The sequence below is a fragment of the Hakea prostrata genome, chromosome 2 (assembly GCF_041222555.1).
Source record: "Hakea prostrata isolate BN-2017 chromosome 2, UWA_Hpros_2, whole genome shotgun sequence".
In the NCBI taxonomy this organism is placed as follows: Eukaryota; Viridiplantae; Streptophyta; class Magnoliopsida; order Proteales; family Proteaceae; genus Hakea; species Hakea prostrata.
In genome coordinates, this window is record NC_142601.1 from 555,533 (window position 1) to 569,489 (window position 13,957).

At 38.1% G+C, this 13,957-nt stretch overlaps 1 protein-coding gene across 2 annotated transcripts in view; it reads left to right on the forward strand.

Moving 5' to 3' along the window:
• Nucleotides 1–13,957, forward strand: part of PRT6 (proteolysis 6) — a 66,727-nt gene that overhangs the window by 39,037 nt on the left and 13,733 nt on the right. For both annotated transcript variants that reach the window (XM_089143699.1, XM_089143698.1), the window contains exons 12-16: nucleotides 11,183–11,388; nucleotides 11,499–12,034; nucleotides 12,142–12,246; nucleotides 12,563–12,629; nucleotides 12,874–12,951. In XM_089143699.1, coding sequence (XP_088999825.1) covers nucleotides 11,183–11,388; nucleotides 11,499–12,034; nucleotides 12,142–12,246; nucleotides 12,563–12,629; nucleotides 12,874–12,951 — 992 coding nt within the window. The remainder of the gene's footprint in view (nucleotides 1–11,182; nucleotides 11,389–11,498; nucleotides 12,035–12,141; nucleotides 12,247–12,562; nucleotides 12,630–12,873; nucleotides 12,952–13,957) is intronic.

Consider the following 13,957-nt stretch of genomic DNA (forward strand, 5'->3'; position numbering starts at 1 on the left):
CATTATCAGCTGTTAAGCCTATATGAGGCCCGTCAGCACCCATCAGACTGTGAAGTCCAGTTGTTGGGGTTGGGGATTTTTCATTAAGAGATACAATAGTAGCTGTAGCCCTTACATCATCCTCGGCCGAGCCTACATTTAAAGGAACACCGTTTACAACCTCATTATTCACACCACTGTTGCAATCTGATTCAAAATACCTAACTGAGAAGAACAAGGCAAAACAACAGGAGCTGAAATTTGAAGCCACTGTGCAGGAGAAAAAACTGATGAAGAATGCACCAAAGACTCATATGGAAAGAGACCTTCATAAAAAACAATATGCTTTGATGTGTACACCTTCCCAGTTGTTGGTTCAAAGCAGAGATACCCTTTGTAAGCTCGTGGATAACCAATAACAACATATGGTTTTGACCTTGGCTGCAACTTATGTTTAGCATAGGGTCTCAACCATGGGTAGCACAAGCACCCGGAAACCTTGAGCAGTCCATATTCAGGCTTAACACCAAAGAGAGCTTCTAATGGGGACAAACCATTTAAAACTTGGAGTGGAATTCAATTAAGCAAATAAACAGCAGCTTGGACCGCAGTAGACCAGAAAATTTGAGGCAGATGTGCTTGAAATAACATAGCCAAGCCATACTCTAAAACATGTCTATGTTATCTTTCTGCTACTCAATTTTGTGGAGGAGTACGAGGATAGGACATCCTATGTGAAACTCCATTGTCAGCTAAGTATTTAAACAAACTTTTAAATTCAGTTCCTCCATCTGTTTGTAAAGTGCACAACTGAGTCTTATAATGTGTTTCAACAAGCACTTTGAATCTAACAAAGACAGCTAGAAGATCTGATTTATGCTTCAAAGTGGTACATCTAAGTGTATTTGGTAAACTGATCCACAAATACAACATAGTATCGAAAACGATCAAAACTAACACAGGGGGCAGTCCCCACAAATCACTGTGGACAATGTCTAAAGGACCACGACTAACACTTGTAGACAATTTGAAAGGGAGTCGATGACTCATTACAACGACTAGTGTCACAAGTGGGTAAACTTCCAAATCCTCTCAGACCCATCTTCTTCATTAACATCAAAGGTTCTAGAGGAAGCTGGATGCCCAAGTCTACGGTGCCAATCAACAACAGCAGTGTTTGCAACATGACGAGCAGCTAAGGTTGTAACAACTGAACCAGCAGCAGAACTAGCCAAAGTAGAATGAGCAGCAGCAGAACTTGAAACACCAGTGGCAGCTTTAAGCAGCAGAAAATTAACAACATACAGCCCATTAAAACACCTCGCCTGTATCACAACTGTGTGTCTCTTCTGATCCTTTATAACAAACGAATTGGGATAAAAATTAAAATAGACTCCATTCTCAGCAGAAAATTTTGACACAGACAAGATTATATCTTAAGCTTGGAACAGCCAAAACCTCAGATAACTTGAAAGAATAAGCAAAACTCTTAGAAACAAGCATACCAATATGAGAAATAGGCACAACACTACCATTCCCAACAACAACATTTTGAGATCCAGTATAAGGCTCTCGGAGGGTAAGATGAGCAAGGTTTGCAACCACATGACAATTGGATCCAAAATCTAATATCTAGCAAGAAGCATCCAAATAGCTAGCGGGTGAACAGATAATAGTAGAACACACAAGCTGTTGGATTCTATTAGGAGTCTAATAAGAGTTTGTATAGGAATTAAATTAGAGTTTGCATTCATGTAAACTTATATTCCTTGTAATAGTCTACTTTCCACTTTATTATAAATAAAGGGCTTGAGATCATGGATCAATAAGCCATTCTGCCAAACATTGTATTTCAACATGGCATTAGAGCCTAAATTCGATTTGGGAAGTGACCTACCTTCTTCTTCTTCTGATTTTTTTTCAAACCCATCGCCAATCTTCAGTTCTGGGCAGTTTTTCAGTACCATCTTGGTCGCCAACTCAAACAGAAAAAAAAAAAAGAAAAAAAGAAAGAAGAAGACGATTCTGTTCCGTCTCGATTCAATGAATAAGAACAGAAAACAGAGGAAAGAAGAAGAGAAGAAGAAATCAGCAACTTCCGCTGCTTCTGCAACAACTTCGGCTTCAGCTCCTGCAATTTTTTCTGTCTGATTCTTCATCTGAAGCCTGCGATTCTGAAGCTTGGTTAGTCATCTGAAACCTTCGATTGGGGTTTTGCTATTAAGGTTCTTCGACTGGGGCTGTTCTCCTTAAGCCTGTGAAAGACCATAACGGATCTGTTATGGTTTGAATTTGATTTTTGAATTCAATTTTTGAATTTAAGTTTTGAATTCAAGTTTTGAGGGTTATTTTGGTAAATTTGCTTTACAGGGGAATTCAAGTTTTTGAATTCAAGTTTTGAGTTATTTTGGTAAATTTGCTTTACAGGGACTTATATGTAAATTTGTATAAGTTCTGAGATTTATTTGCAAATTCCGTTTTTTCAAGGACATATTTGTCATTATTGGAAAAAAAAAAAGAGGTAGATCTGTTTGGGTTGTTTGGCTATTGCATTCTGCGACATTTCTGTTACTTCGAAAGGGTGAAGACTGAAGAACTGCAGATAATTTTGTCAACATGACAACTATTGATGATACTACTGCTCCCATTGGATCCGAATATTTTTCCACTTTTCATTCTCTTTTGGTAAGATTTGACGGCACAAATTACTTGATCTGGTCTCGATCTGCTTACCTGACTATTGCTGGAAGAGGACTAGTTGGATACATTACGGGCACTACTATCAAACCCACTACCGCAGGTGTTTTACAGGATAAATGGATATCAAACGACTCTCTTATTATGTCATTCCTTTTGAATTCCATGCATCCAAATATTGCCCAGGGTTACCTATTACTTGATACTGCAACCCAAATCTGGAAGGCTACTACTAAAACATATGGACATTTGGGGAATGATGCACAGGTTTATGAGCTACGAAAGAAGCTTCATGAGACTACCCAAAAGGAACTGACTGTGGCCCACTATTATGCTGAGTTGCGATCTCTTTGGTAAGAGTTGGATCATTATGGGGATTATCACCCACTAATCCAGATGATGTGGCAACTTATAAGAAGTACATTGATAAGATTCGAGTATATGACATCTTGGCAGGTTTGAACGTGGAGTATGATCAGATCAGAGTGCAAGTCTTAAGTCGTTCTCCCTTTCTTACACTAGAACAGTCTTATGCTCTTGTTCAGTGTGAGGAAAGTCGTCGATTAGCCATGCTTCATACTCCTATTATGGAAAAATCAACTTTACAGTTTGTTCACACTAAATCTGATCCGGCTAAGGAGATTGTCAAGTGTGAGCATTGTCACAAACCATATCATACCAAGGCAAATTGTTGGAAACTACATGGGAAGCCTGCTGATTTTGAGCAAAAACGAGTACAAAGAAAGGGAAAACCAGAGGCTAATCTTTTTTAGACAGTTTCCACCACACCCTCTGCAGACGTTGGTTTTTCACAGGAGGAGTTTGCTACCTCATGACGTATTTCTGCAGTCTTCTACTGCCGGTACAGCCTCGACCACTGCTTCCTCTACTACCCCTACCAACTCCTACCTAGCTACTTCAGGATCTGGGGAAGGAGATTGGTCGTGGTAAATGGACTTTATTTGCTCGAGCCAATTGGAGGATCTACTTCTGCTTTGACTACATCTTCTAAATCGGTCCATTCGGTAATGTCAGACCTTCATTAGTGGCACCGTAGGCTCGGTCAACCCCCTTTCAAATTTTGTCATTTTCTCTAGATTTGTTTTCCTGATACTTTTATCTTACCATTACAATTTCTTCCTTTCCAAGTTTCCCCATTGGAATTTCCTTTGTTATAATCTTCCCACGTGTAACGCTACACGTGAGGGGGAGATTGAAGATGTCTACAATTCAAAGCCTTTCATGTAGACTTCCTTATGCAGAATTTGATCTTTGTTACCTTTGAAAGTTTGTCCCTTACCTTCTCAATCTTCTACTCCTTTGAAAGTTTGTCCTTTACCTTCGCAATCTTCCACTTTGGAGATCGATCTATCTTTTTGACTGTGCAGAACTTGATCTCTGTTAACCCTGGAGATTTGCCCCTTAACTTGACATCTTCCCTTCAGAGATCTAACCTTGCAAAAGACTTGTCGTTTGACCTTTGCAGAACTTGATCTCTATTACCTTTGGAGATTGTCACTTATCTTGACAAAATTTTCCCCTACCTTTGGAGATTGCCTCTTGGCAAACTTTCCCTTTAAAGATCTAACATTGCTACAAATCAAAACTTTCACTTTGACTGTTTTACCCTAGCTATTGTTACCCCAAAAATATATTTTCCCTCAGATTTGTGCAGAAATTTAGTCTTCTCAACATTTGAAGATTCTACTTCTTTACTTGGGCGTTCTTTCTTGGAGACATAAAGTTGCAGTAAAGATGAGGACAAATCAAATGGAAGTCTGTAAGGCAGACGTAATCTATAAGTTTGAAGATCAAATTGCTGATGTTTACCTGGACAGATGTTTTATACTTTTTTGGTCAAGTTGGACATGTGTGATATCCATGCCTCAACTTGAGGGGGAGTGTTGGATTCTATTAGGAGTCTAATAAGAGTTTGTATAGGAATTAAATTAGAGTTTGCATTCATGTAAACTTCTATTCCTTGTAATAGTCTACTTTCCACTTTATTATAAATAAAGGGCTTGAGATCATGGATCAATAAGCCATTCTGCCAAACATTGTATTTCAACACAAGCATACCTATATAAGCATTATTGAATCTCTGAGGGCACTGTTCACAAAGATGGCCCTCGGTTCTACAAAGTTGACAAACAACTCTCTGTTCATTCATGAAAGATGAAGAAGAAAAACCTCCAAAACTTGAACCAGAAGAACTAGAACCAACAGTGTTATGAGCAACATTATTTCCATTTTTGTACCAATGGGAGTTTCCAAAAAAGTTATTATTACCTCCTGTGTTGTACCCATTTCTGCCGAAATACTGATGATTCCATGGCCTTCTTCCGCTAGACCTACCTCGTTGAGACACTTCTTGACCATTTCTTGAACTAGAATTCAGAAAATTACTTCAATTAGGGGCATTCTGTATCGCAACATTTGCAGGCAAGATGGAACTCACAGTCTCAGAGGAAGAGGCTCTCATCTGACTCTCTTGATTAATCAACAAACCTTGAAGATCGTCTAAGGAAACAGGATCGGCATGAAGCAGGATGGAGGTGTTAAAATCTTTATACTCTTCTCCAAGCCCTCTTAAGGTGGCCAACACCAAGTCTTCATCAGAAACAGGGGTATTTGCAGCAGCGAGCATGTCGGAAATTGAAAGAATTTCCAAGAGATAAGCCGCAGTAGACATCAATCTTTGTGGAATCTTGAACAAACGATTCTTCAATTCGAGAATCCTAACGCGAGAACTAGAGGCAAAAACGCGATTGAGCTTCTCCCAAGCCTCATGAGATGATTTTGCAGCCACAATATGAGGGAGTACCCTCTCTGAAACGGAAGCCACAAGCCGCTCATCTTGGCGATCCCAAAGAACCACCGGAGAAGAAACAGAAGACAAATGACACACCAGAATCTGCAGAGGGAGACGGCGACAACACAGGTCTTGGAAACGAACCGTCTAAAAACCCTAAAAGGTCATATCCCTTGATCAGAGGAACAAATTGGGCTTTCCAGAGGAGAAAATTACTAGGGTTCAACTTAATTGGAAGAACAGCTGCAACATTAATGGAGATGAGAGGAGAAGCAGATATCGGTGCATTCAGAAGACGGACCAGAGGCCATCACCCAGGAACGAAGAAGGGCAGAGGCCCAAAACAAGCTGATACCGTGTAAGACTTAGGTTTTTGTTATTATTCTCGTGTGAAGTACAGAAGTTATTTATAGGACAAGTGAAACACAATACTAAACTACTGCTGACATAGGTGCTGCTGTAGGTGCAAGTGTAGATGCCTAATCGTCCTTGCTAACAATCTCCAGGTTCCCCTTTATGTTTTTTCATCCTTTCCTATAATTTTTCCTACTGATGTACCTTCACTCATTCCTGATTCATGCAGCTTCTCACAGGCAGACTCGCCTTTGGTTCTGACACATATGTTATTGCCTGCCGTGAGTTCTCGAACGATGTTTTCAAGTTCTCTTTCATGGAGGACTTCAATTGTAGAGCCATATGTAACCTGGGTTCAACTGAAAATTTGCTTCAGCCTTGCTGTGTTTTCTCTTTGAGAATGGTTGGACAGAAATGGATTTGATTGGTACCTTGGTGAACTACATTCGAAGGATTGAGATCCTTGGTGAATCACATCTAAGGTGGAATATTTAGGATAGTAATATCCATGATCGTGCTGTGGTTGAGGATTCAACTCTCATCGAAACTCTGTCGTCCTCCACAATCAAAGACTAGGCTGCTCTATCAAGCTAAGCTTGAGGCCAGGAGACATCCCCCTCTTCTAGTCATCCTTTCTTTCTTCCTTTTTTCCTTCTTTCTAAAGCTGAAAGTTAGCAACCAAACCCTTTTTCTTCTAGATTCAAGAAACTTAACTTCTTATATAACAATCATTGTTGTTCCAAATTGCAAAGTTGCTACCTTGATTCCTTAGGTTGGTCTAATCATCTAGAGCTAGCCCAAATTATCTGCTAGAGGATCGTAATCCTATGTCGTTACTTGCATTCCCTCCTGGTTTCGACCATTTGGACACTTATAGACCCTAGATTCTAACTATAAAGATTTTCCTGTGTCACCCCATCTCAAGTAATACCCCGTTGCCTATAATATCAACCTTGAGCCGCCTAACTTGGATCCACTTAATCCCATACCATAACCATCAATATAGGAGCCCATATGAGATATCCCCATTGTGGTCATCCCATACCCCCCCAACCAAACATGTCTAGTCCTATCTAATTATTTTCTGTTGACACTTAGTTATTTTAATTATTTGAAAATTGTTGAATGTTTTTTGTAATTATTTAAATATTGGAAATTTTTAATTTTTAATTTCTGTTTTATATTTAAAAATAGTGGAATATTAGTACAAGTATGTATGTAATTATTGGTGTGGTTTGTTATGTAATGTTTTTGTCTTTTTAATTAAATATAGTCAATAATGTAATTAATAAATAATATATAATTATAAAAATAGTTTATAAAAGCCAAAAAATTATAGATTTTGGGAGTAATTCAGTAAATGCTTTCTTTCTGATTAGGGCTTATTATTGGAGTTCTAGTAATGCTTTTTAAGATACTTAATGTGTACTTGTATTAGACGTCTCAGTTGCTCCTATTTGAAAGATGGGAGATATTGCTTGTTTGCACAAGAGGCCATCGACAACAGATATGAAGAAGTCTGAATGTAATTACTTTAAGAAACAGATTGGAGGCTGTGGGGCCACTATGGATTAAAGTGGCATCTAGATAGAAGGGATAAGATTGTGACTGGATGTCCAAAAGTTACATTAGAGATTAAAGTAGCAGTGGCATGCTATCTCAGGGTTGGAAAAGTAAAGAGGGAGGAGAAGAGAGCATAGAGAGAGGAGTTTGAGGATGCATGTTTAGATAGGATTCAACTATCCATGTAGTACTAAACAAGGAAGAAAATTCAACCGAAACAGGAATTTTGACCTTGCAAAAGGCCGAAATTTCGGTCGAAATTTCGATCGAAACTGGACACTTTTTCTGAAAATTGGAACTTCAATTTCGGGCCTCATATGGACTCAAAATGATTTGGATTCGTGATACTACCTATTTCAAGCATAATAAACACAATGGAACTAGTATTTTGTAAAAAACAAAACTATTGAAAATTTATCATTCAAGTATACTAACAAATGACTGGTTCCGACAAGTGCAAACTGTATTGCATACATGCATAAAATCAACAACATACATGAATTGTTTGGTAGAATGGTTACATATACAACAAGTCAACAAAATAAAATGACCGACTAGATCAAGTGATGGTGTCTCAAATATATTAAGCTAAAGCCTATATATCATATATACATAAAATAAAAATACATAATTTTAGAAAATAATTATTAAAATAAAAAAATGAAAAAATGGTAGCAAATAATAAAAAGATAAGTTTAACAAAACACAATTATAGATCATAGTCCTAGGCTAAACATATATTAACTTCAAGGCAATACAAGATCATTTAAGGCATGAACAAAACAAAAATAAAAAAAGGGGAAGTTTGGAACTGTTGGGTGTGGCTCATGCTTCATATTCTATTGTTGCTGGAGTTTCCTTTGTAGCTGTTGTGGCTTAGGAGGTGTTTGGAGGCAAAAAATGAGCAAAAGTGGTGTTTGAAGGCAAAGGAGTAGTGAAAATTAGGTGAAAATGGGATAGAAATCAACAAAAGCTAAGGAAAAACAAGTTGGAATGCTGATATGTCGAAATTTTGGTCGAAATGGTCGAAATTTCGGTCGATACGAAACGATATGGATACATTTCGTGCCTACTACTACATTTCGTTTCGATTTGGATTTTTGCAGGCATTTCGGTCGAAATTTCGACCATTTCGATCGAATTTTCTTCCATGGTACTAAATTTCAGAAATTTTGAGCCTGTGCAAAACACAATGCTAGTCGAAATTGGAACTTGCAATATTCTGCCAGAATTTCGAAAACCTCGGTGAAACTTTGCCAAAATCTCAAAATTTTGGTGAAAATTCTAAGGGATTGTACAGTATGGGGCTTATAGAGATGGATATGGATATGTTGGAGTATGGTGGTTCATTTGCTGATTCCAATAGCATGTCTGTATATGGTTATGGCGATGGATTAGGTGAATCATTTCTAGACTCCATCTTTGGATATCCACTAGGACCACCACAACTAGTTATGCCAGTTCTGTATTAGGGTTACAGTTCATGGCCGTATGACACATTCTCTAGGGTAGAATATCTACTTTATGTTGATGAACCTACCTATAAAAGGGTAGTGATAGACTATATAGATAATGTTATCCATACCATGTCATGGCCTGCTTATGTCTATTATTCGAGTACTCTTTCATAATCTAAGGGATAGATCCAGCCAACACAACAGCTTTTATTAGATAAGACTAGGTGTCACTCATTGTGTAAATTTTTTATTGTGAACTTTTGAGATCTTGTATGATGTATCTTATTCATTCATGTATTGTTATACATCATTCATTGTAATTTCGTACTGAGTACTGAGTTCTATATATGTTTACATTGAATTCTACTTGTTCTTGTAGTCGTTGCATTTCAATGAAAATTTAGTGTTCTCTTGCATAATTTCCATATTTACATTTGATGCACATTACGGACTCCCAGTTTCTCCCACAAACAGCCAGGCATGTGCCAATCAGGAACACCGCTTTGGTTAGGTTTTATTGGCCTCAAGTTAGGCTGTATACCGAAAACTAGGCCCCAAAAGAAAACCTAAAACTCACTGAGATTGGGCATTTAACATGCGGTAGATTTCGCCTTTCAAAATTTTGGCCATTTCAACCAAGTCGGAATGGCGAAACAAAACAAAATTGGGTTCTATGATGGCAGAAAGCACACATTCTTGAAGAGAAAACTAAGATTTCTTTTCAATTCTGCCTATTGTAGTGTTACAAACAAATATTTAAAAGGGAAATACATGACTTCTAAATGGCTATGAAACTGAAATAACAATTTGCAATTTTAGTCTAACTCTGGCTCCTACGTAGGTAATTCAAACCAAATAAAAGACTGAAATAATAAACTGCTAAATAAATTAACTAATTCCAACCCTTCTTGGTCCAAAGACCATTGGAATGCTTCTTTTTGGATTTCTGGTCTCCAAAGCGTGCCATGCTGGCTTAACCAGCCAAGTGATGCTGCATGTATCTTTCTATTGGTTAGCCTGTTCTTGTCTATCTTGTTTTGTTAAAGAGTAACTCTGCATTAAGTGAGAAATGTGTTTGGACTTTTGAGTGCAGTTGTAAATTTATAAGTGTAATTATAATTAATTATTATTATTTGCTTTCTTCTACTACCTCATGATATGGAGAAAGTAAAGGCTATAATGGTTAAGGCGTAGTGTTGGTGTCCAGGTGCCTTGGTCTAATTAAGCACCTTGGCCACCTAAGCAGAGGCCTTGCTTTTTTACCTAAGAACCTTTACAACAATGCTGTATACAAATATGCCTATTACAATGCTTATAAGTTTCATCTTTTCAGTCCGTCTTCCAACCAGTGCATGCACACCTCTCATCTCTTCCCCTTCCCCCCCCCCCCCCCTGGTGGGGGGAGGGGGGGAACCCTCAAAAAGAGAAATGAAACAAAAAAAGGGCATCAAAGGGGCTCTCGGTGGAGGCTGGTATGCCACATCAATATTACAAAATGTAAGTTTGGGATTCTCATTGGTGTCTCGTGAGAACAGGATGGTCTAATTGTCTACTTCTATTTTTCCAGGAGTGGAACTGCCTGAAAAGGCTGCATAAAACATTAATGGAAAAAGTGACTATGAAGTAAGCACTGGTATCTTGGATGATATTATTGGAGATGGTGGAATAAGCACTGGTAGTTTAGCACTTCTAATTGAATGAGTATAATATATGCAATTTAATCGCAGTTACCACGGAAGCATTTTGTGGAGCACAGCAAGATGATACATGTTGTCAAACTAAATAATTTCAGGCTGATAAATGTTCAGTAGGCATGGTCAGAAAATATCGAGGATTTGACAATTCAAATCATGTTCTCATTGTATTAGTGTTTTCCTCTCAAATCTCATCTTGTGATATTGGTAAAAAAGAACAATAACAACGACAACAAGCGTTATCCTAACTAAATTTGGTCCGCTACATTAGTAATAAAGAACGATCCGGAATGATATTTTATCCGCTCCTTGGAGTAGAATTTGGGCTTACAGTTGAGTTCAATACCCTGCTTATGGGAAAAAGAAAAAAAAAGCCACTGGCCATAAAATATTAGAACTGCATTCTCCTTGATATGTTACTGCCTTAGGTGGAGTAGCGTTCCATACACATAGTTGATGTTTTTCCGTTTCAATCTGTTCATTCAAACTTCTGAATTCAAATAACAACCACCTAAACACCCCCCCCCAAAAAAAAAAAAAAAAAAAAAAGAAGAAGAAGAAGAAGAAGAAATAAAATAAGAAAAACCAAGCACCTCTATTCTTCTCACTAGCATGCTGCTTGACAGGTGAAATGTCTATCTTGAAACAATTTGACAAGGAGGTGATGTATCCAGACATCCAGTTTTGGAAACGAGCTGCTGATCCCGTTCTTGCTCATGATCCATTTTCGTCATTGATGTTGGCGTTGTTTTGTCTTCCACGTCCATTTTTATCAACCGTGGAGTCTTTCATACCGTTGGTGCATCTCTTCTATATTGTGTGTGTAATTCAGGTACACCTTGGAATTGTTAATTCATTCTTTGTACAGGTTATTTGGTGAAGAATTGATATTGATTAATATTTCTTCTATCTGAATGTCCTTTCTGACACATTGCTCTTCAGGTGATAATTACATGTGGTAGTCAACTTGATCTCACTAATTTGCAGCTCGGTGAATGCCCAACTATTAATTTATGCAAGATTATTGGAGAATGTGTAATTGCTCGAGAGTACTTTGTTTCCAATTATATTGATTCATCAGGGCATCCTAAAGATACGATTCGTAGATTTACTTTGCCTTTCTTACGGAGGTGTGCTTTAATGTGGAAATTACTGAACTCTTCAATGCCAACACCATTTTGTGATAAAACTCATGCATGGGATAGATCATCTCCTCATACAAACAATGATAAATGGGAGGATGCCTGTGTTCTGTCAATGGAGTTTAAAGAAGTTGAACAGTTGGAGAACATGTTCAAAATTCCCCCTCTGGATGTTGTTCTCAAGGACGCATTGTTGCACGCTATGGTGTTGAGATGGTTCAATCATTTCTTTGAGGTGTTTGGGGTTCGGAGTTATGGGCGTGCACTACACTCCACTCCAGTGGTTCCATTTAAGTTGATGCGTCTGCCCTATCTTTACCAGGATCTTTTGCAGAGGTACTCCTATGAATCTCTTTACACTTCTCTATTGGGTGGTGAGCATACAAAATCCTTTCCCTTGTATTGAGTTTAAAGTCATTAAAAACAATTATTTGCTTTACCAGGTATATTAAACAACAGTGCCCTGACTGTGGAGTTGTTCAGGATGAGCCAGCATTGTGCTTGCTTTGTGGTAGATTATGCTCTCCAACCTGGAAGTCATGCTGCAGGTTCGTTCTGGTTGATTGTTCTTTTTCTGTTTATAGCTGCTGTCTTCTAGTTGCTGACCGGGGGGGGGGGAACAACCCCCTAAATGAAGAAAAAGGGTGTTCAGTGTAATAGGTTTTTCTACAGTCTTGGGAGTCTATAAGGAACACAGCCTTAACCCCTGTAGAGAAAGACTTTGTCCCAACTCGAACCGATGACCACTAGGTTGCAATGGAGCATGTTACTGTTGTGCCAAGACCTAGTCAGTTGCCAAACTTGAGGCAAATATGCAGCTTGATTTTTTGTTGCTAACATGTTTGTTTATAATTACTTTTAAAGGGAAAGCAGCTGCCAAACTCATGCAATGGCCTGTGGTGCTGGTATCGGAGTTTTCCTTCTGATCAGGGTACAGTTTGTGCTGCTCAAAATTATTTTGATTTTTTTGCTCAAACTTCATTTTTCTTTTACTCTAATTTTTCCTCTACGGGCCTTTCTGGAACCTGGAAGTTTCCTAGCCCAGGGGTTGCCTAAACCTCTATGTGAATGCATGGTGGGTTCCCAGCAGTCTGAAATTTGATATGCTGAATTGATTCTAAAGGCTGTTGCTACTGTTCTCCCCCTTTGACAATTTTGGAAATTTTGTCTGACAGAGAACCACAATTTTGTTGCAAAGATCAGCACGTCAATCACCTTGGCCTTCTCCCTACTTGGATTCCTTTGGCGAAGAGGTATTTTTTCCTTAAATTGCTCAATTACATTTATGTAGTAATAATTACCTGTTATATGATACATGAAAGTGGCAGAATTGCTGCACTGCCAATCTTAATCAGCATTCAGTCCATTTCCGTAAAGGCATAAATTCACCCTTTTATAATCCTAGTTTTATGGTAAAAATTCAACACACAGGAAAAAAGAGTAAATTAATGAGAAGTTGGCTCCTCTTGGATTCTACAAATTTTTAACTAATATTATGGTTCCTAATATCAAAGCATGAGAAGATATGTAAGTTTGGCAGTCTGGGATTTCGTACTTTCTTTTTTGTTGTGGGGCAGTAGGGTTTTGCTTGAAATACCTGGTCTTTAAATTGCTTTCCTAGATATTGGTGTTATCGGCTTGAATTTTTCTAATCTTTACAAATTAAAGGTGCTAAGAAATGAAGAAAATAGGGTTCACACGATTACAGGTTGCAATGGTAATGTTTTGACTGACATGATACAGTCTTATGTGATGTTATTTGATGGTCCAGGTTTCTTGATTCAGTCGATTGAAATACCACAAATTTTGGTAGAAGCACATTTTTTTGTGAAACTTTTGGATTGCAATTGGAATTGAAAAATGTGATTGGTCTTTGCAAATCCAATTCCTTGCCTGTGCTTCTTTTTGACAGATCAGATCACCATTGTAGAAATTGAATTTGTGTTGCAGAGTTTGTAACGTAGAGGTGTTTGTCAAAGAACCACTTTAAATTGGACCCAGCGAAGGTCACATCAAAACATTGAAATAAAAGCTATACTTTAGTAACTTGGTGATAAAGAACCCAGCCAACCAGCAGAACAACTTCAGGTTTTTATTGGTTTAAGAGGATTTTGGAAAAGAGAAAACATTGGGGGCAGGTTTTTTTTTTTTTTTGGGGGGGGGGGTGTGGAGCTCAAAAAACTATCCAAATCCAATGCCTAGGGCTGGCCTGAGAATCTGAGCCGCAGATGAGTAGAATCTCTCCTAATGCCTTCTGTG